Source organism: Macrobrachium nipponense, chromosome 10 (assembly GCF_015104395.2).
Source record: "Macrobrachium nipponense isolate FS-2020 chromosome 10, ASM1510439v2, whole genome shotgun sequence".
Lineage (NCBI taxonomy): Eukaryota > Metazoa > Arthropoda > Malacostraca > Decapoda > Palaemonidae > Macrobrachium > Macrobrachium nipponense.
Window position 1 is genome coordinate 97,881,373 of NC_087204.1, and position 23,734 is coordinate 97,905,106.

Below are 23,734 nucleotides of genomic sequence, written 5' to 3' on the forward strand. Positions count from 1 at the left end.
CTGTTCCACATTCCAGTTTCTCTTTTGCACTATAGGCATGACTTGAGGTTCTTTGCAGCGATCCTTCGGCCCCCAGCTGCAACCCCTTACATTCCTTTTACTGTAACCCCTTTCAAATTCGCTTCCTCCCATCTTACTTTCCACCCTCTCCTAGCAATTGATCCATAGTGCAACTCCAAGGTTTTTTCTCCTGTTACACCTTTCAAACCTCTTTTCTGTCAACTTCAGTTTCAGCACTGAATGACGTCATAGATCCCAGCGCTTGGGCCGTAGGCCTAAATTCTATTATTCTTCTATTCCAGGTTCCCTTCTGCCAGTTTTCATCGTCTTCTGGATTTGCCTTCAGCGCCGGAGCAGGGAAATTCGCCGTCAGTACAGAGCCGAGAAGAACCGCAGCCAGGTCTTCAAACAGCAGAATGGTCTTCTGCCTTTGTTGACTGACGACGAGGAAGCCTTGGATAAACCTGCGGAGTACATCCCCCCTGAAAAGCCTCCGGTCAATTCTCTCGAAGATGTCCTTCGGAGTTAAAGCTCCGTTATTGTTGATGACAAGGCCCAGCCGTGGACGAACTTCGGTTTCTTGGTTAAAAAAAAGTTCTATTCGCTGTTATCATAAAGGATAGTCATTATTCCTGAGTGGATATGGATAAGCAGCCTACGTACACTAGCTGATAACTACCAAAATTCGCAGAGTACTGTAGTGTAATAATAACGATCGATAATAGACGAACGTTAGTTAATATAAGAAGTTAACATTTCAAATATCTAAGAGAATGATTTAATGTTTAATCTGAAAGGCATGTTAACTCTTTTGTAACAATCTCAGTATTAGAATTCGAGATCAAACATCTAACCCTTAAGGTTTTTCCTTACCTTCAGTCACTTCAGACTTTTTTTTGACTAACTAGAATTTGGAATCCCTTACAAAAAGAATGGAAATGATAAAGATTTGGTCCATATTCTTTTGTCATTGAGAAGGCTGTACAGATAGACACATTGCTATTATTATATTCTTGTTTAGCTTATAAGCACGATTCAGGAGTATAAACAACAATTTAACAAAAGTGTTTAGATTTCACATAGTTTTCCATACCTTGTATCTGCAACTACTACCCCCAATCCCCCACCCCTCAAAAAAATATACTATGAGATCATAAAAAATGAAGCATAGGAACTGGTTCTTTTTACCCAAATCACAAATAAGACAGATGAACTTCATGAAGCGCGAAACACGTGACCTTCAATAATCCACAATACTTATATTTTGAGCATCACAGGACGTCACCAAAAAGGAAAAAACTGGGATTTCCTTAATCAGGTTAAAAACAACATATAAAAGATTCTAGAATAGATTACGTAAGTCTCAGGTTCAGTACAGTACAGGTCATTTCGCGAGGGTAATAGTCTGACATTACGAAGCACTGTGGAAGAAAAGAAGCATTTGTTACTGAGTAAATTATTAGTGTAATAATGATGGTGATAACTGAAGCTCTGAGCAATATAAGCTTCTCTTTAACTTAGGAAGAAAGGTACGCAGGAAATATGGTTTGTACACTTACTTATCATTTCTAAGAGAATATCAGTTGATATAAACATAAAAGTCAATGAAAATATATATGTCAAAAGATTAAATGGCTAGAACCAAGTCAGAAATTATTTACAAAGGAATAAGGTTTTTCGCATCCAAGATGGTGGGAGTTTATATATATATATATATATATATATATATTAGTATAATTATATATTATATATATATACATTATATATATATATATTAGATATATATATATATAATATAATATATATATATTATGTATATATATATATATATATAAATATATATATATTATATATTATATATATTAATATATTATATATATTATACATATATATATATAATATATATATAATTAAATATAATTATGTATATAGACTATATATATATATTATTATATTATATATATATATATATTAATATTATTATTATACATCAATATTGCATTAGATTACCACTTCCGCTCTCCGACATTTTAAGTCTGACTATTTTTTTACCTCATTTTCCACACTGGTAGACACATACAGTATGTACACAAAAATTTCGCCATCAGCTTCAAACCAGATAATATATATATCAAATGATATACTACACATTAATCTCCACTATAAAATCTCCTAAGAGTCATTCCCTTTTATAAGTGTATGATATAAAACAATTTACAAACGTCAGACCCGAAGTTTGTGTAAGTTTCCGTCAAAAGTCAGAGACATTTACCGCGACGCTCACAGGGAGGCTGGGAGGTCGTCGAATGTCTCCGGAACTAAGTTCACTTAGTGTTTTGCTCCTCCTCTTCCTCGCACCGTTTGGATTTCTCTCTTGCTTCGCAGTCTGAACAAGAGTTGTCCGAACACCTTTCAGACCTGCAACTGCAGTTCGATGACACGGACGATTTCGGCTGCGAACTGTTGTGACTCTCGGCTCTTTTCAAAGGGCGCTTTGGTGACTCCGGGGGCGATGGAGAGGAGGACAGAGACCAGTTCCTCGATGTTTTCATCGGAGTGTTGCTGTCGCCTTCAGAGGTAGAACCTGATGGACGAGAGCATTCGTTATTTGATATTTCGTCTGCGAGTAATTCTCGTCTGCGTTTGTTGTGGGGATATGTAGGTGCAGTTCTTGATTATTTATCTGTTTGACAGGTTGTTGAAGTCTGGGTAGATCTAGGTAATAACTCTGCGTCGGGTATTTCTTTGGAAAATACAGTTTCTTATAGTATTTGGGTTGCTTATTAAGAATTTACAGTTATTATTTTTTTTTTTTTGGGGGGGGGTCGACTGTAATTAACTCCCAGTGGGCTAGTACTAATCACAGCGAAACACATTTGACGTCCCAATCCCTAGTGACTGTCGTATTCGCGGGAATGTTCCTTGCAGCCCGTGCGGAGTTATTGCCTAGAATTACCTTAATTATTTTAGATGAATATTTTGACAGAATACATTTTTTATATGTAAGTGTGTGTGTGCATGTAGTATGTATGTAGGTGGATCAACTAGTCGCCTTCCCACCCCAACCTCCTAGAGCTGGTGGCTCTAGAAGTGATACTCTGGTTTTTTCCATCTGCCCACCCGCCTGTGGTGTTCGCGCATGGTAACACTGCGTCCCGGTCTTTAAATAGTTACGCCATGTGTAACTTTTACGTTAACAAAAGGATCTCTGGGTGTACATTTGCAACTGAAAAGTGTTTTAATAATTTACTGTGTGCGAATGACATCGTTAATATTCGAAATAGGATATCGTTATTATTGTTGAATGTAAGCTGAACGTAACTATTTAAAGCCTGGGACGCAGTGTTACCATTCGCGAGCACCACAGGCGGGTGGGCAGATGGAAAAAAACAGTATAGTACTCAACAAGGTATAGTGTGAGATTGGTAGCTCCATCTCTTCTACCTTGGGTCAACACTCAACAGAAACGCAGTCGGTTCTCGGGAAACGGTCCCAAGTCCAGAATCGATCTCGCCAGTATAATCTAATACTAATGATATATCAATAAAAAATGATAATTACCTTGGGTATACGAAGATGACATGTGAATAGGACGGTCTGCCCGCGACGCAAATCTCTCTTGCTGATGCAGGTAGGCGTCCTCTGGAATAGTCTCGTGTTGCGTCATCATCCCTTCGCTGCCGCTGCGGTAGAGACTCATGTCAGATGCGTAGACGGACGTCTTGTGGCGTCGGTTTGCTGAGCCACCACCGGCCTGTTGCGCCTTCAGGCCTTTCACGCCCATAGATGGCTGGCGGTGTGGCGGCCGGCGGAGGCTTCCGGACCTGCTTCCAGACGAGGACATCTGTGGTGACTGACTGCCTTGTTTTGGAACGAGTCCAGGCTGGAGGGCGGGATCGCCGTTGTAGTCCGCGTCTTGAGGGTCTCTCGATGCGGGTGTGATGCCCAGGGCGCTCAGGAGATGTGGGTCATATCTGAAAGAAGGAAATGACTTTCGTAGATTTTCTCGTGGAAATGTTTATCATTTTAAGCTTTTTCCAAATACATTCAAATAGCACAGCTTTTATTAAGGAGTAATTTGAATATGGCGGCGTTAGTAATATTTACATTGGATGTGATTTTTTTCTTTATAATTTCCCCATTTTATTGCTTCCAGTTACCTGGGGACTGCTAATCTTGCATTGTATAGTGTCCGCTTACAGTGGAATTTTAGTTCATAGGGTTTTTCTCATTAATGTGTAATCATACATAGATTTTTCCATATGACTGTAAGCACGCTCACGTAAACATGCACATTAATTAGTAAATCAGAAAAATATTGTTAAAAATGCTTCGGCCTAAAAAAAAAAAAATAAAAAAAAAAATAAAAAGTGCCAGGCTTGCCTAAGGTTTCTAGATATTGCTTTTGTAAACTGAAGGAATACAATGTTAAAAAAACACAAAAACAAATATAGAATTAAGAACGGGAAGAAAATGCCCATCAACACCATAACTATGGAGAAAAAAACTTAAGTTCGTTTTTTCTCTTATAATAATATAAAATCTATTCTCTCTTCGCAACGGTTAAGAAACATTTTCCTGTCAAAACAAAAAGACAAAAATTTATGCTGATGCTGAATTTGAGAAACACCAGATTGACAGGTGACGTATAGGTAAAGAGCATAAAATCCGACCCCGAACAGATATGATGAATATGGTGAAGGGAAAGCCTCATTCCCGGAGTACAACTAGCACATAAAATTCTACCATCGACGAACAAAAAAACTCACTTTGGAAGCTGATGAATTTTGATGCTTTCTTGGGCTCCCGAATCTTTCCTCTCTCTTGGCTTCCTCTGAAGTGAACCGAACCTCCTCCACTGGGGACTGGCCGTTGGATCCTGCTGTTGCTGTTGGTGGTCCTGTTGCTTTTGTTTCCAGGCGTCCTGCTGTAACTTCGTCGCGATTCTCGCTCGGGACGAGGCCGTGTAAGTGACGTTTCTCCTGAGTCTGTGCGGAGCGGAGTCTGGGGTGTACGCGGAGAATTGACGGTTGTACACGCTGAGGGGAATTCGAGATGCGTTCGAAATTGAATGAAATGCGACACTGAGAACGTAGAAATGAGAAGTCAATGTGCGTTAGAAATCGAATGAAATGTGGCACTAAGAATGTAGGACTGAGAGGTCAAGGTGCGTTTGAAATCGAATGAAATGTGACACTAAGAATATAGAAATGAAAATTCAAGGTGCGTTTGAAATGATATGAAATAGACGCTAAGAATTAGAACTGAGAATCAAGGTTCGTTGGAAATCGAATGAAATTGGGACACTAAGAATAGAGAAATGAGAATTTAGGTTCGTTTGAAAATCGAATGCCTATGACTCTAAGAATATAGAAATGAGAATTGAGGTGCGTTGAAATGAATGAAATGTGACCTAAGAAATAGAATGAGAATCAAGTTGTTTGTTTGAAATCGAATGAAATGTGACACTAAGAATATAGAAATGAGAATTCAAGGTGCGTTTGAAATCGAATGAAATGTGACACTAAGAATATAGAAATGAGAATTCAAGGTGCGTTTGAAATCGAATGAAATGGGACACTAAGAATATAGAAATGAGAATTCAAGGTTCGTTTGAAATTGAATGAAATGGGACACTAAGAATATAGAAATGAGAATTCGAGGTGCGTTTGAAATCGAATGAAATGGGACACTAAGAATATAGAAATGAGAATTCGAGGTGCGTTTGAAATCGAATGAAAGGGGACACTAAGAATATAGAAATGAGAATTCAAGGTTCGTTTGAAATTGAATGAAATGGGACACTAAAAATATAGAAATGAGAATTCGAGGTGCGTTTGGAAGTCAAAATGAAATGGGGACACTAAGAATATAGAAATGAGAATTCAAGGTGCGTTTGAAATCGAATGAAATGTGACACACGGAGAATAGAAATTGAGAACTTCAAGGTTCGTTTGAAATCGAATGAAATGGGACACTAAAGATATAGAAATGAGAATTCGAGGTGCGTTTGAAATTGAATGAAATGGGACACTAAGAATATAGAAATTCATAAGTCAAGGTACATTTGAAATTGAATGAAATGGGACACTAAACGAATATAGAAATGGAGAATTCAAGGTGCGTTTGTTTGAAATTGAATGAAATGTGACACTTAGAATATAGAAATGAGATTCAAGGTGCGTTTAAAATTGAATGAAATGGGACACTAAGAATATAGAAATGAGAATTCGAGGTTCGTTTGAAATCGAATGAAATGGGACACTAAGAATATAGAAATTAAAAGTCAAGGTACATTTGAAATTGAATGAAATGGGACACTAAGAATATAGAAATGAGAATTCAAGGTTCGTTTGAAATCGAATGAAATGTGACACTAAGAATGTAGAAATGAGAATTCGAGGTGCGTTTCATATCGAATGAAATGGGACACTAAGAATATAGAAATTAAAAGTCAACGTACATTTGAAATTGAATGAAATGGGACACTAAGAATATAGAAATGAGAATTCAAGGTTCGTTTGAAATCGAATGAAATGTGATGCTAAGAATATAGAAATGAGAATTCGAGGTGCGTTTGAAATCGAATGAAATGGGACACTAAGAATATAGAAATGAGAATTCAAGGTGCGTTTGAAATCGAATGAAATGGGACACTAAGAATATAGAAATGAGAATTCAAGGTGCATTTGGAATCAAATGAAATGTGACGCTAAGAATATAGAAATGATAATTCAAGGTGCATTTGGAATCAAATGAAATGTGACGCTAAGAATATAGAAATGAGAATTCACACGTTCATTTGGAATCAAATGAAATGGTTACGCTAAGAATATAGAAATGATAATTCAAGGTGCATTTGGAATCAAATGAAATGTGACGCTAAGAATATAGAAATGAGAATTCAAAGTGCGTTTGAAATTGAATGAAATGTAACATTAAGAATATTGGAATAAGAATTCGATGTGCGTTTCGAATCGAATAAGATATCATGGTACGAAGAACATAGACATGTGAATTCGAGTTGCGTTTGAAATCGAATGAAATGTGATACTAAGAATATAGAATTCAGAATTTGAGGCGCGTTTAAAATTGAATATTCTTAGTACTAAGAATATAGAAATGAGAATTCGAGGTACGTTTAAAATTAAATATTCTTAGTAATGAGAATTCGATGTACCTACCTACGTTTATTAAATATTTTTAGTACCATGATAAATCATGGTACTAAGAATATAGAAATGAGAATTCAAGATATGTTTAAATCTGAATGAAATATAATGCCACCAAGAATATAGATATGAGAATTCGAAGTGCATTTAAAATTGAATAGCAAATAATGACGTTAAGACTATAAACATCAGAGTTCGAGGTGCGTCTAAAATTAAGTAACTTAAAGTGACCCTAAGTTCATAGAAATTACCACGGTATTTCATCACATTATGGCACTCACAAATTGACAGTAGAACGTCTTTTAACCTAGAAAATCAGATCATCTCAAGTTATAGTAGAGTCACATCAACCGTGCATTTGATGTTTAGGCCAGTCCCTTACGACGCTCCTGATTGGCTGTTGATAAGCCAATCACAGGGCTGGAACTCTCAGTCTGTCTCGAGAGTTCACTTAGGCAGGATGTATACTCTGCCTTTCCTGAGGGATACTTTTCAAAGAGAGAGGTGGAACATAGATCCAATCATCCAACCCATGTAAACTCGAGAGAGACTGGAGAGTTTCCAGCCCCGTGATTGGTTTATCAGCAGCTAATCAGGAGCGTCGTAAGGGACGGGCCTAGACATCAAATGCACGGTTGATGTGAATCTACTATAGTAACGCCTTTTGATTGAGCCTGCGCCCCCTAGACTAACCTGGCGCTCCTATCGCGAACACTCTGAAGAGACCCTTCCCCGAGGTCGAAATCCCTGGCAAGCTCTGGGTACGGATCCACCCTGTGGAGCCTCTCCAGCCCTAGGTGATCGAGGCGACCTTTGACGCTGAACACCCTCGGGACGGTGACCATCGCGTTCTGCTCCGGAAATTGTTGCAGATGATTGCAAGGAACGGTGCCACAGGGACAGGTGCTAACGGCGGCGCTCGCCAGGGAAGAGCTGCTCAGGAGTTTCTGGGACAGTTTCCGCTGCCTGTTGCGCTCCTCGGCGACCGTGTTCGCCAATAGGCTGCGGAAGAAGGAAAGAGGACGGTGTAGACGTTGTGTCTATTATTATCCATAAATAAATGGACCAGTTTGTAGTAGTAATATAATAACAATTAAAATAATAATAATAATTTGCCAATGGATTAAGATAAATCTAGTGTTATATACCATACATGAGTATATATATATATATATATATATATATATATATATATATATATATATATATATATATGTGTGTGTGTGTGTGTGTGTGTGTGTGTGTGTGTATAATAATGTATATGTATGTTTTACAGTATATATATATATATATATATATATATATATATATATATATATATAGTGCATACGAAACGGGAAATACCAAGGCCCACCACACACGAAAACTAATCGAAACGAACAAGTCCATCCTTCCCTTCGAATGGGGAACAGTAAAACTGAAAACCACCAACAAGAAAAATAGGCGAGCAAAAACTAAACAATAAAAACAATGTCGACGGAGTCCCTTACATCACAGCCTCATCTTCGCGGTTGCAGGATGTCGCCGGCCCGGCCAGATTGAGGATCCCCTCGCTGGCCAGGCGAGGCATGTGGTTCGGAGGTTCGGCGGGGTCCTCGTTCACCAGGTAGGCGAAGCCCCGGCCCCCGTAGAAGGTGGAGCCCCCTATGCTGAAGAGGTCGTCGGAGAATTCGTCCTGAAGGTGCGAGTTCTTGTAGCAGGCGACGATGCAGAAGATCACAGAGCACAGCAGGAAGATGCCTGGCGGAAAGTATAAGGAAGCGTCAAGGAACTGGTGAGGGGGAGGAGGAGTAGTAAGACAAAGGGACAGTAAATAAACGGAGAGAGAAACAAGAAAAGTAGAAGTAATAAGACAATGGGTTGGTAAATAAACGTAGAGAGAAACAAGAAAAGTAGACGTAATAAGGCAAAGGGCTGGTAAATAAACGGAGCGAGAAATAAGATAAGTAGAAGTAATAAGACAAATGGCTGTTAAATAAACGGAGAGAGAAACAAGAAAAACTTCCAGTAATAGAATTAATAGTAGTTGAAACTGTAATAGGAGTAGACGAAGTATTCTTATATAATAATAATGATGAGGATGATAATAAATACGGCATTTTAAATGGTGAGGCAACTATAAGCTCTTCATATGCTCGTCTATATTTGTGGATATTTCTTCTTAGGCAACTTCCACCTTGCATTCGGAAGACTCATTATTTTTCTACTGAAAATATCCATAGTAATTAAACTACTGGACTAGTGGAAGTGTATTGCCTCGGAGCTCTACAACTCATTCAGCGGTATATTGACAAAATATTCGAAGGCGTTTTGTCTTGTAGTTTTTGTTGAACCGGAGTGGTTTTTTTTTTTTTTTTTTTTTTGGGGGGGGGGGCGGCCAAGGGGTGGTCTTCAGAGAAGGGCTCCGGTGACATAGATGGCACTCTGAAACTTTCGTTCGTTTATAGGCGACTTATTTTATTGCTGGTCTCGAAGCTCCTTCTTTGGAATTCGAAATCATTCAATATATATAGTAAATCTAGATGAAAATAATACTTTGATAAAATAATATACTTACAAACCACTCGCAATATTATTCAGGTAATAGATGAATAAAAACTAGACCATAAACTTTGAAAAGTACGAAGCATTCCCAGCTTGTAAAGTTAAGTATATTTTAGTTTTACCAGACCACTGAGCTGATTAACAGCTCTCCTAGGGCTGGCCCGAAGGATTAGATATTTTTACGTGGCGAGGAACCAATTGGTTACCTAGCAACGGGACCTACAGTTTATTGTGGAATCCGAACCACATTATATCGAGAAATGAATTTCTATCACCAAAAATGAATAACTCTGATTCTGCGTTGGAAGAGCCGAGAATCGAACTTCGGACCCCCGGGTTGGTAGGCGAGCACGGAAACCACTCGTCCAACGAGGAGCTTCCGGTCATGTAGAGAAGAGAGAGAGGGAAATAATTTAGATGTGACAAAAGCAGTTCCTTACCTCCCGCTCCCAAAAGTATGGGTCCAATTATGATAAGGATGTGGGCGTCCGACTCGTGCTTTTCCAAGGCGTGGGTGGTGATGAACGTCCCGACGCCCATGAGGAGCACGCCCGTAGCGAACAAGCACAGCACATAAGGGGCGCCTTGGACACGTCTTCTCTGTACGGGAAGAAACGGGGTTAAGGATCTTTTTTTTTCTCTCTCTCTCTCTCTCTAAGCATTGTAGGATATCACCGAAAGTCCCTAACGTTTATGTTGGTTGGTCAGAGTCCGCAGGTACACATCAGGTCGCTTATCCCCTTTCAACACAATTCTCTAAGGGCGATGATCCATACTGGCATGTAGCCTGATTCTAAATTAACCATCAGCCGATCATATACAGCAGGCAACAGTTGTGGTTACGTGTAATAATAATATATATATATATATATATATATATATATATATATATATATATATATATATATATATGTATGTATACATAGAAAGAGAGAGAGAGAGAGGGGGGAAGAATAGAATCTCTTATTACGCTTGGTGAAAATTATATTCGACAAAATTCATATCCTTCACACTCTAGCCTGTATTTCATATGTATATAACAACTGTAGGGGATGATAACAGACCAACAATAAACATTCTTCAGTTTTACTCTGGATTATTAAAAAAAATCTCATCACGCAATCTTCATAGGAACAGAATCCAAACCTTTAAATTCCGCGTTACCTGACAGTAACCATTGATTTCTTCTGCCTGGTGGAACGAGAACCTTTCGTTGCCTGACATAGCAATATGTTGACTTTCTTCTTTTCTTCCTTGATCTTGCCAGTTTATGATCGGGTTTAGTTCTTCTTCTTCTTCTTCTTCTTCTTCTTCTTCTTCTTCTTCTTCTTCTATAAAGATGTTGAGGTAAGTCTATGAAGTCGAAAACTCAGACAGTGGCGTAATTATACTTGTTCGTTGCCAGTTCCAAGTGAATCCTGTAAAAGGAAAAGTAAACATTTAGCTTGTGACTCAAAATGAATTGGTGATCCAGTAAGGAACTGGGAAATGAATGAATTGTTCCATCGAACATGACTGCAAATGGTATGGGCCTAAATTGGTCGCCTCAGAAGGATCGGACGGTTCTACTATAGTAGATTCACATCAACCGTGCATTTGACGTCTAGGCCAGTCCCTTACGACGCTCCTGATTGGCTGTTGATAAGCCAGTCACAGGACTGGAAACTCTCAGCCTCTCTCGAGAGTTCACATGGGTAGGATCTATTTCCACCTCTCCTGAGGTATACGTTTTTCAGGAGAGGTGGAATATACATCCGACCTATGTGAACTCTCGGGAGAAACTGAGACTTTCCAGCCCTGTGATGGCTTATCAACAGGCAATCAGGAGCGTCGTAAGGGACTGGCCTAGACATCAAATGCACGGTTGATGTGAATCTACTGTAGCTCCTCTCACTCTGAGGTTCTTGAAAGTGTACGCTTCGGCAAGATCAGAGAAGAACGTAGCTGACATGAGCTATCCACAGTGGCGTAGCTAGTAGTCTGTCAGTGGGTGGGCACCTAGGGGGCACAGCTGAATATGGGGAGGCACTAGGCCTTGGAGGAATAATAAGATTATTCCCCCCAAGCACAAGGCGAGCGGAGCGAGCCTATATAGCTGGAGGGGTTCGGGGAGGGGGGCCCCGCCGTAAGCCCCCCCAGGAAAATTTTGAAATGTGACTAATTTCAGAGGCATTCTGAAGCCATATGAGAAGGGTATTAGGGCATATTCTGAGACGAACGGTGTATATTCAGGCATTAAACAGGTATCTATGATTCTGTTGTATTGTTTCAAGTAAAACATAGATGTATACATAAATCGGGTACTCTATAATTATACATAATTACAGAATAGAAATTACAGATATGAAACTGAAAAACATAAAGTGAGCTATGCAAACACACTGATTCCTGTGCATATAGAAATTGTAAAACATAAGCATGGAAAGACAAGAACGAAAAGAATATACTTTTTATATGAATTTTACTATGTAACGAACGAAATAATATATATATATATATATATATATATATATATATATATATATATATATATATATTGAAAGTAACAAAATTAGAGAAAAATTGCTTGCTATACATTATATATGATGAAGCAGCAGACGACTGCAACATGACTCATTTTAACAATATTCTCCTGTTCCTGTGATTTTTGGCAACCTATCTACAAATTCCTCTAAATCTAGTCTTTTAACTCTCATACTCTCAATTGATAGCACAACAAGATTACTTAATCTGTCATTGCCCATTACATTTCTGAGAGTAGTCTTAATTCATTTCAGAGCAGAGAAGCTTCTCTCTGCTGAAGCTGGCGACACAGGTAACACTACAGAGCTTTTGGCTAGTCTGCAGAGTTCATGAAATACCTCCTCTTGTGGATTAAGAATTTTCACCAAGTCTAACAATGATTTAGGCCTTTCAGTGTCACTTACGTCTTTGTAGAGTCTTTCTAACACGCGTTTTGCAGAGTACAGCTCATGTTTGAGATTTTCAGTGTTAGCATTATAGGCATGAATAAGTCCACACATTTTCTCGAAAGATAAGAATTCCGTACTTTGTTGGGTGAGTGACTGTAATGCTTTCATAAGTGTGCAGGATTCATTACTGAACCGCCTTTTCATTCCTGACAACAATTATGGTCTACGATAGGGTAAAAAATAGGTGAATTCGTACTGAATCCTTAACACTGAGGTCATAGTGTGCTCCTCCTGACTGTTTTCCAATAGAATCAACAACAACAAACTCCTGCAATTTTGTAGAAATTCTACGTTTCCTTGATGGTCTACACTCTGACGTATCAAAACCATGAGCTGTTGAGCTCTTCTCCACCTCAAAGAAGATGGATCTGAACGCATCTCTTCAAGCTGGACTGTTACAGTTTCAATTGATTCTACAGCTTTTACTAAGTCAAAGTTAGGTAACTGACTGTAGCAAATTGAGCGTTTATTTGGCATATCAGTCAGTCCTCTTGCATCAATAGCCCTATCTGCATTGAAGTCATCTGCTACTAAATTAAATGAGCATGCATTTAAGAGACATGTGATGTTGATTCCAAGCTGAGGGGAAACATTTATTATATTTGAAAGTATTTCGTCTATAGAGATGCCTTAGTGGGCCTTTGGCCAGTGGGTGGGCACAGGATTTTCGTGGATGGTCACGTGCCCGCCCATGCCCACCCCTAGCTATGCCACTGGCCATCCAGTCCTACACCTCTCTCCCCCACCCACCTTTCCTCTAGGAGGTCATACCGCCTCCTACAGCGGATATATCAGAGCAGTTTAAGAGTAGTGTCACTATAGCTATTGCCTGGGCGTCCACGAACTATCAATAATTGCCTTTCGCAGGCTGCAAATTCACTCATTATAAGCATGGAGCAAATCAAGATTTCATTGAATTTCAGTATTGCAACGTTTCACCAAAAACTGTTATCGGATTCTGTTATTTTTCATTTGGCATATAACTCCTCCTGGCTCACAAATCCCGCTCATGTCAACTCTATTCACTAAGAAGCTTTTATTTTCAAGGCACACTTTCATTAGGGATAGGCCTATGCTGCAGTTAAATCATTTTCGAATAAGATTTGTGAAGCAACATTAGATCTTAGTAGGAATGGGAAGCACCGAATGATGAAAGATATATATATTTAAAAAAAACTGACTAGAACAATGAGTCATGGAACTGGGGGGTTTAACGTACAGTGAGAAAGCGAGATGTTTTCGTCGACGTCAAGAATTCGCTTGCGAAATAGCGTAGCTGGTGACGATGACGCAGTCCTAGTCATTTGTTTATTTTTAGGGAGAACCACATATCCAGAAAATAGTAGCACAATTGGCAGAATAAATATTGTTCTCATTATAGGCTTTTTTCAGACTATAAAGTAATGAGAGCCCTTTGTACAAGATTTAGGGAAAACCAATGCACCCGGGTTTACCCTTGACCTTTGAGTTTCGCGTCTTTTTTTTTTTCCCGGACATTTTGCAGTTATCGAAAAATAGAAGAATCGCCTACCTGTTTACATAATTTAATGCTTGGACATAACATTGGATGATACATTCACCGATAACTCTGGAACAAAAAGAAGGAAAAAAGCCAACACCTAGAAGTACGTCGGTAAGTCACTGTACCTGTGGTATTATTGTGATTACCGAGAAATGCATGAGATCACACCTCGAACTGGTCCTTCTTACTTGCAACTCAACTCGTTTGCGTTTAGTTCTTATTCGTAAGAATTTAATGCACTTTGTGAAGACACGTCCCGCAAATTAATTCGGAAGAACTAAAAAAAGGGTGGGAGAAGTGAGATTTTCCTTCTGGAAACTTATTAGAAATTTTCTGTTGTGCACCGAGAGCAACTCATCTCATAAAAGATCAACCAAAGGGGAAAGAAAACGTTAAAGATACTAAGGTATGGTTTCAGTATACAGTAAGATTATCTTCACACTCACGTTAAAATTATTCTGAGCGGAGGAGCCAAACCTTCAAAGCGAGTACCACCAATGAGCGAATCCTGCTACTGGCAAGGGACTGACGAATTGTATATTATGTGCCTCTGTGACGTTATTTGAGACCGGATATCCACATCCTTTTGATTTAGTGTGAATCCCAATGGAAAATAAAAAGATAGAAAGAGAAGGAGAAGACTCGAAACACTATTCGTATTTCGCTCGAAGTTTGCAACTTACATTTCGAGTACTGTAGGAAGGACAGCGAATTTCCATCTCCGGAAGTGGCTATCGACGATTCGGGGCACCTACCCCCGTGCCCGACCCCGTCCCTGCCTCCCCCCTTTGTTTTTCGTTGTGCTCATGATCATTATCAAATAATTCAGGTGCTTTCGCGAGAACATGGAAATGCCAAAATGGAATACTTAGAAAGATTGCCGAACACAAAGAGTTGAATCAAAATTGCCTGAACGCTTTTTATTTTACTTTAACTTGTCAAAATTGAATTGTGAAATTCTCACAGGAAAAGGAGTGTCCAGAATCCAGAATGTAAGTTGCCTGAATTAATAGGAATATTATATATATATAATATATATATATATTTATATATATAATATATATATATATAAACGAAAGCAGTATGAAATATTTACGTTATGGAGTTGTGCGAATATGCTTATTGTTTATTTTCACATCATGCTTATATGTATTTTTCTATAGAGTTTGGACTAGCATAGCTTCAACCATTTTGAATTATCAACAGAATGGATGACTCTCTCTCTCTCTCTCTCTCTCTCTCTCTCTCTCTCTCTCTCTCTCTCTCTCTCTCTCTCTCTCGGCTTCCGTCCAACCGGCCCTTTAATTACTATGGATATGAATGTCTTTTACTGTAATACAACAGTATAATATAAATATAAATAGCCCATGAAACACTATTTGATTTTGAACGTTTCCACCATATATTTCGAGAACTTCCTTCTATGCTCCTGCAACGTTCAGATAGTTTTATGGGCCTTTTATCTTCACTATTAATATATTTAGGGTAAAAACTGGAGTTAATTTACCTGAAGATTAAAAATCCGTAAAAAAATGTGTGGAGTTATCAGAATTTCTTGAGCAGTTCCAAAATGTTCCTCATTTATTATAATTGTCATTAAAACAAGTAGTAGTAGTAATTACGGGACAATTACCACGAAGCATTAAATTATTCTATGCTAAAGGAAATAAGGATAAGTTTAAGTCGAAATTCCCGATTAGTGCTCTCTCTCTCTCTCTCTCTCTCTCTCTCTCTCTCTCTCTCTCTCCTCTCTCTCTCTATAATTTTTGAGGGTTTTTATCCTGATTTGATTGATTGATTTTTCAGCTGCGCTTCGCTAAATCTGTTTGTTTATTACTTGGCCAAATATCCATGATAGATTAACATCGATATTTTTCAATAACGATTGTTAACGGAGTCCTCGGTGGTTAATGAATTCCTGTATTGTTGTTTTCATCTTCTTTACACTTTCCTGTGAACAGAATTTATTTTAGTATATATATGAGTCTATTTAGAACCACCAACTCAAACCACACCCCCTATACTAATCCATAATAATGCCACATAATACTCGTTTTAACCAACCCTAACGTAGCGCCTCAGTGGCGTGATCGGTATGGTCTTGGCCTGTCACCTCGGTGGCCGGGAGTTCGATTCTTGGGCATTCCATTGAGGAGTGAGAGATGTGTATTTCTGGTGATAGAAGTTCACTCTCGACGTGGTTCGGAAGTCACTTAAAGACGTTGGTCCCGTTGCTGAATAACCACTGGTTTCATACAACATAAAAACACCATACAAACAAACAAACCAACTCTAACTTATCCTACAGAAAACCTATGTGACCCCTTGTCCTTATTAATGCTTATTAATGCTTCGTTATCCTCCCAGTCTCGACACTTAGACTAGAGATATTCCGCGGGACCGATATGTTGGAGTTCCTTGCAGGAGAACAGTATTCTCTATTTTCCCGGAGTTAAACCTTCAGGTTCAACATATTGAGTTGAGGTTTCATTTTGACCCCTGCATCTTTTGTCCCAAGGTCTTTTACGGGTTGGTTCTCGTTTATTCCTTCTCAGAATCACCGTTTCATCTTCATGTCTTTCCTTGTATTTTTTTGAAGACTTTTTTATCACTTTATTTAGTTTTTTTCTTCATCTCATCTTTTAATTTTTGCCATAATCACTCGCATCTTCATTGTCTTTTTCTTCCTGCCTTTCTTCCTATCCTTGTGGACAATCAAATGAGGATATTTATGATTCAATACTGCCACCCACTTATTTTTTGCAATAATAAACAGCGATCCACAGAATCACGAAAACGTTGAGGTATGCTATCGATATCCAAGCTTCCCATTTCCACCCCTACATCCAGTAACCGCAGCTATTCAAGTCCCCATTTTCGACATTGCCATTTCAACTCAAATCCTAGGTACTGATACTTACTTTAGAACCCTTAAAATGTTTGTTCCCCGTCGACTCTCTTGAAATATTTTCGCTTATGTCCCTGACAACGCTGCTGTAACCCTACACTTGGATTTTTTCTGTCGCAGAATATGTAATTAAACAAACATGTTTTTTCTTTTTTTTTCTCATTATTTTCTTCTTTTGTTTGATGAAAAAAATTATCTTTCCTCATTGTATCTCTAGGTACGTAACTTGTAGTACTGTCTGTTCGTCTTGATTTCTAACCGATCCTTTCCGTACCTTCCATTGGTAATTTTAGAGAATTGTTTATTTTCTTAATATGTTTTTTTAACGGCCATCTGTAGAGAATATGCAATTTTTTATTCTATATTATTTGGGTTTTCAATTTGTATCCCAGAATTCCTTTATTATTTTGCAAGGTGACAATTAAGCTTGACTGTGGCCACTGAGTTGAGAAACTTTTATTGGAAAGTTGTTTAGAAATCCCAGACTAGAACGGAAGAAGATGAAGTCACGAAGACTGGCACCGGGAAGTTTGTTTTGGTTCGTTACGTCATAATGTTACGTATGCTTTCGGTAATAGCGAGGCCCATAGGTACCTGGGAAGCTGGGACTTTTTCGTAAATACGGCAATATATCTTAAACAGCAACTCATTGTTACCACCATGGCTTCAAAATATTTGAAAAGCAGTGTGTTAAGGGTAAGATAGAAATCGTTCTCCATCATGGTAAGATAGCTAGGCTACTAGCTACCTAGGCCCTAGGTAGCTACTTACCTATGTAGCGTATCCAAAACCCTACCCTGTGCTACATAGCCCTAGCTTAGGCTGTCAACTTATGGGTTAGCTTACTAGGTTATAGGTATTTTGCCACTGTATAATCGTTCTTCTGGCCAGCAAGTGTATGTCTAATGTAGGGTAGGTTCAATCAGGCAGAGGGAAGGGTTACCTATGACTAAGGCTACTACCTAGCTACTTGCTACCCCCTAACCCAATGGTGTGGCACAGTGTCAAAGGTTAAGTTAAATTAAGGTAAGTCTTATCAGGGCTTATTTCCTTTGAAGTGGTAAATTGGCCTACATTAGCCAAGACCCCTCACCCTGCATTTACTCGCCCCCCATAAGTTAAGTTCCACTGTGCCCCTCTTCTTACCCAAGGTTAATGCAGGGTCTTAGGTGAGAGTTCCTTCTTTCCGCTTACCTTTAGCGAGGTAGGATAGCCTATGAGACTCCAGGTTAAGTTAGGTTTTGGTGTACCTAGCCTATATATCCCAGTGAACACCACAGCACTACCCCCTTTTCTAAGGACCTTGCCAGTGCTCTTCCTCCCTGGCAATGTAGTAGGTTAGTTAGGTTAGGTTAGGTTAGGTTGTCTCTCCTTAATAGCCAAAGTGACCACATGAAAACCATTCATTATTTCATGGTAATAAATAACAAATAATAATATAAATGAATTGTATGTATCTGGGACTACTTGTCATGTGTTTTATGCATTTTTTTACTCATTTTAATCTCAACCATTTATTTTATGTTTTGTAAGCCCCTTATACTATATTTGTTCCGATACGTAATACAAACCCTCGGTCCTTTAACAATAGGAAGTAGCTAGCGGCAGCTGGAACGGTCGTAAGCTTCGAACAAGGGGAGAACGGTAGTTAACTGCTTGTCCGATCGTCGCGCGCCGCGCGACTGGGAGGTAAACAAATCACTTTTGCTTTCGGCCGCGGGTGTGAAGGACGTGTTCGTCATCGCTCTCTGCCCGCTTCATCGTCGTATGCTTTGTTTATATTGTGTTTTCTACTAATGGTTTGTTTGACTTGAAAATGAAACTGTAAGTACACTGTTTTCATTTTCATTACTTAATTATGAACCAACATGGAGTTATCGCCGTAGATGCGGCGATTTCCTCTCTTTTCATGAATTGAACCCTTGAATTATGTCTCGGTACCGAGGGCGGGCGCGCTCGCGCCGAGTCATTGTATTTGGGTTCGAAAGTGTGTAATTGAAAAATGTAAGTACTCTTTTCATTATATTTTTGCCCTGTGCGTTCGTTACCGAGAGTGTGATTGTGCTCGGCACGAGCCTTTTAATTTTGTATAATAGAATGCAATGAAAGTGGATTCGCAATTGCATATTCTTTTCATTTCATTTATTTATTGCATGAAATTTAATTTGGATCAATTTTTCGTTCTTACCCGGGAATTGATCCTTACGATTCTTTTTATGTGAAATGAAATCGCAAGTGCAGTATTCTGTTTCATTTTCATATATATTTTTATGATAGCATCATATTATTAGATCAAGTTTCCGTTCTTACCCGGGAATTGATCTTTTCTCCTTTAAGTTCTATGAAGTGAATCGCAAGGGCAGTATTCTGTTTCATTTTCATATTACTTTTCACTGCTGTGCGGGGGTAGGGGAAGCGAAGTTCTAGAGAGAGAGGCTTCAGCCTTTCAGACCCACTGGTTTTGCTATGACACACCCCTGGCTCCTCCCCCTGATAGTCGTAAAAGAGCACAAACCACGCCCATCGGGGCGGAGCAGCCAGAAGAATGCGAGTTGACAGGAATCAAACCGCCATATTTGAAGTTGACAGGACACAGGCAATACCTGTTACACCTCACCATTACTACAACCCTCCCCTAATTATTGTTACGAGGGACAACGACTTAATCAACTAATTAAAATGTCCAAAAAAGTCGTAGTATCAGCAGATGTGCATAATCTCAGCGAAACTAGCGATGATGACAATATTCCACCGGCACAACCCAAAAAGAAGAGAGGTCCCAAAACGGAAGAAACCAGCCAGGAACCTTCCAATAGTGAAATTCTTCAATTGTTATTATTACAGAATCAAACATTATTGAAACTAGTGGAGAAAGGGTAAGGTTTAATATTCTGTTGTTTTTATATAAAAAGTCTCGGATAGCAGCGGATATAGAACTGATGACGTCACAAGCATGGCAGTAAAAGGTAACAATGAGCCGGAACAGACTGTGCGGTAGTTATAATCGTAAAAAGTTTAGATTAGATAAATTTCGAGACCGAAGTACATTATCATATAATCCTAAACTATGTGTAAAGTGAGCCTAAACATTATAAGGACTAGATACTTATATGACAAAGGTAATTAATGTTGTAAGGTGAGGTGTTAACTAGTTTTGCCTTACGAGCTGAGTAGCCTAACTTTTTCTAACTTTAAGTTTAACATACTACATCAATCTAGGCTACCTATTAGCCGCTCCCTTCCGCCTATCCCACCGAGATCCTATCGTCGACATTTAACTGGAGGGGTTCCTGTCAAAGGCGGTATAATTGCGCCTACCTCAGCTAATGGGTAGAATTTTATATCACACTCGTTTCCTTTCGATATAATGGTTTACCCCATTACCATGAGGAACTGCGTCTTAAGAATTTCTGACAGGTCGGTCTATATATATAGAAGATGATTACTGTAGAGGCTATATAAATTTAAGTATGGGATATTAGTGAGAGGATGCCGATTGACCTGAATTAGTAACCGATGAAGGCCATTTGAGCCTAGAACCCGATTGCCTGGCTTCAGCCTTCTAGGTCTGCTGCTGTCCAACCTGATTGTAAATTCATGAGCCATATTATAGACATCAGTTAAACTTTTATTATCAAAATTAAGTCTAGGTTTTCACTCCTATTGCAGAAGTGGTTCGACTGCAAAAAGGAATGACAATACTCCTCCTCCTAAGCGCCCTCGCCGTAAAGTAGATTTACCTGAGAATGCAAATGAAGAATTATTTACCAAACTTATAATGAAGATAGTAGTGACTATGAAGAATTTAACCCGCTTACCTTTAACAAACCTATTCCTACTTATATATCTAACAATTTTTAATGCGTGCCTCCATTATAGAGATGGGCAAAAATACAATTGAATGACTCCCCTAATTGCATTAACATTAAGTGAAGGAGACAAAAACTCTCATGATCAATTCTTTGTTTGTAATCATAATAAAGAACTTGCAGACCTTTTCAAATTGATAAATTTGCCAAAGTTGAACTTTTGGCCAAGTGGCAGGTTGTTTAATGAAGATTTCAAGAAAAAATTTCACTTTGATATTGAAAACATTAAAATGGCTATATCTTCTTTTCAAGGACATGCAGCTCTGGCACAATTAGGCTTACCCCTCTAAGATTAACAATATTGATTTCATTACTAAAGTGATAATTGGGCCCTTTCAGGAAACACATTGATCTAATTAAAGTTTTAATCCGATCATTCAGAAGAAGATCTTTACCAGGAACCTCAATTTAGATACGAGAGATGCTATTATTAAAGCTGAAACTAATGATATATGGGTCTTATCAGATTGATCAAAGGAAAGCTATTGCTTCGTGCTTTCGAGGCGGTCCCCTTCCTAGAGGAGGGGACATTACCCTCTAGAGGTGGAAGGTTCAACTTTGGCAAGCATCAGGGCTACCCCAAAGGGAATTTAATTTTTACAGAGGATTCAGGGGAAGCTTTGGGTTCAGGAATAGGTTCAATCCCTACAGGCGAGGTATCAAGAGAGGTGGCCGAAGAAGAGGGGGAAGGAGTACAGGGGGACAGACAGCAATTAATTCAGACGTCAAAGATAAGAAACAAACTAATTATGCTTTAATTCTTAATACCATCGAGCCCTGCTGGGACCAAGAGGAAAATAACCTGGAGCTACACAGTAAAATAAAAATTTGGCAAAGGTACCCACTAACATTCAATGATATTAGAAAGAGTTAAATTTCCCTACAGAAGCCTCTAGCTCCAAGGAAACCTCTCACGCCCCTCCAGTAAGTGGGATAGGTAGGTCGTTGACAAATAAATTTAAAAATTGGCAAAAACTCCCAAATTCTTCTTTGCATGCAACTTGATCAGTAAGGGTGTGAGACTCCCATTTAGCAATAAAAATAAAGGCTCAAAAGACTTTGAAAAGATTAGGGGTTGATAGATATTATTCTCCTAGCAAGAGAATAATACTAGAGAGAGAATGTAACAGATTACTAGACCTAGGGGTAATAGAACAAATTAACAGAAATGCTTTTTATTACTCTAACCACATATTTTACAAGCTTAAACCCGATGGGAGCATTGTCGCCTAATCTTCGATATGAAATGCCTTAATACTATGATCAAGAAACCTTCTTTCTCTATGCTGAAACCTAAAACTATATTCCCTTATTTGCATTTAAACAACTGGGCAGGTATAACTTGATTAAAGGATGTTATTGGCACGTCCCTCTTCATTCAAGTGCTCAAAGATTCTTAACGTTCAAATTAGGAAAACTTAAATTCAAATGGACGGTTGTTCCCTTCGGGTTAAAGACAGCTCCCTACATCTTTTCCAAACTAATGTACACCAGTAGTTCAAAATACATTAGAAGAAATATAATATTACTCATCTTTAATTACTTAGATGATATACTCATATTGGCAGATGACTTTCACAAATGCGAGGCTCACATCCAAATAGTCATTGAAGTGCTCACGGAGCTGGGTTGGCAAATATCTATTAAAAAGTCTGTTATTCATCCAGTGCAAAAGATAGAGTTCCTGGCCTGGGAGTTCATTATAACTTGGAGAACAAAACAATGAGACAATGCAGAAAAACATTGATAAATGTATCAGGCTTGCCAATACAGTATCCAACTTGAACAGGTCTGACCTCAAATTATATCAAAGATTGATAGGATCACTTAACTTCATTTCCTACTACACCTTTTATGGTAGATACCATCTTAAATTCCTTCACAGGTTTCATAGATATTTTGCTAAAGGATATAGAATCATTCCTCCTTCTTTCAAATCCTTTCTAGAAGAATGGAAACAGACTAATATGTATAGTGATATAAACATTCCCAATAATCAAGTAGATCTAGAACTATTCACAGATGCATCCAACTTTGGCTGGGGTGGAGCTTAGTAGGAGAACATGGCATACTCTCAACTAATATACATGCTACAAAATGAGAATACTCTGCACATTACATTCAGAGAACTACTGCATGCATTTACTGTATAAAACACTTCAGAGACAAACTAAGAAACAAAGTAGTACTAATTCACATAGATTCACAAGTAACAAACTGTTGGGTCAAAAAACATGGTAGCATTAGGAACAAATCGGCCCAGGAGGCCATCAAAGTGTTACTAGACATCAAAGGAAAATACAACATAGACATTCAAACTAAATGGATTAAAGGGAAAAGCATGTGATGGCTGATTCCCTATCGAGAGACTTTGGTTCCATACATCCAGAAGCCACTCTTGACGATAATCTATTCAATTTAATTTGCACAGATATGAATTTCTTTCCGGAAATAGACCTTTTCACCAATGGCTTTAATTCTAAATGTAAAAGATTTTGTTCTTCCGTACCCAACACAAAAGCAATTGGTAATAATGCTCTTCACATTAGCTGGGAAGGTTCTTCTCCTCTTTATGCTTTTCCCTCAGGCTTCTTACTGCATAAAGTTGCTTTTAAGATATATAACGAATGTAATAACAACATGCTCTTCTGCACTATTTCCCAGGAAACGGAACCATGGTTTCCTCTAGTCAAGACAGTCTCCAAGGAATACCGGAAGTACAAAGTCAAAGCAGAAGGCTGCCAGAT

At 38.6% G+C, this 23,734-nt stretch overlaps 2 protein-coding genes across 6 annotated transcripts in view; one reads left to right on the forward strand and one right to left on the reverse strand.

Moving 5' to 3' along the window:
* Positions 1 to 1,991: 1,991 nt before the first annotated feature.
* On the reverse strand, positions 1,992 to 14,736 carry LOC135223802 (uncharacterized). Of its 3 annotated transcripts, none has more exons than XM_064262624.1 (8): positions 14,657 to 14,736; positions 10,881 to 11,134; positions 10,157 to 10,316; positions 8,663 to 8,912; positions 7,866 to 8,174; positions 4,770 to 5,039; positions 3,562 to 3,974; positions 1,992 to 2,584 (listed from the first exon to the last, which is right to left on the reverse strand). In XM_064262624.1, exons 2-8 carry the CDS (start codon positions 10,938 to 10,940, stop codon positions 2,325 to 2,327), a joined length of 1,722 nt encoding a protein of 573 aa, XP_064118694.1. In that variant the 5' UTR covers positions 10,941 to 11,134; positions 14,657 to 14,736; the 3' UTR covers positions 1,992 to 2,324. The 3 variants fall into 3 exon arrangements, with proteins under 3 accessions (XP_064118694.1, XP_064118692.1, XP_064118693.1); XM_064262622.1 differs by having other exon boundaries at positions 10,863 to 11,134; XM_064262623.1 differs by lacking the exon at positions 14,657 to 14,736 and adding an exon at positions 14,336 to 14,650 and having other exon boundaries at positions 10,863 to 11,134.
* Positions 14,737 to 17,612: 2,876 nt separating this feature from the next.
* Positions 17,613 to 23,734, forward strand: part of LOC135223804 (dihydroorotate dehydrogenase (quinone), mitochondrial-like) — an 87,354-nt gene continuing 81,232 nt past the window's right edge. For 2 of the 3 annotated variants that reach the window (XM_064262625.1, XM_064262626.1), the window contains exon 1: positions 17,613 to 17,814. In XM_064262625.1, coding sequence (XP_064118695.1) covers positions 17,779 to 17,814 — 36 coding nt within the window. In that variant the 5' untranslated portion in view covers positions 17,613 to 17,778. Of the gene's footprint in view, positions 17,815 to 17,990; positions 18,145 to 23,734 lie in introns of those variants that run through there. The other variant, XM_064262627.1, reaches the window with a different exon arrangement.

What these genes read in the sequence shown, in the direction of transcription:
- LOC135223802 (XM_064262622.1), bottom strand. Translation starts at nt 10,940, where the DNA reads ATGTCAGGCAACGAAAGGTTCTCGTTCCACCAGGCAGAAGAAATCAAT. An exon ending in CGCGAAGATGAGGCTGTGAT is followed by an intron (nt 8,175 to 8,662) that starts GTAAGGGACTCC and finishes CTTCTTCCGCAG; the next exon opens with CCTATTGGCGAACACGGTCG. An exon ending in AAAATTCATCAGCTTCCAAA is followed by an intron (nt 3,975 to 4,769) that starts GTGAGTTTTTTT and finishes TCCTTCTTTCAG; the next exon opens with ATATGACCCACATCTCCTGA.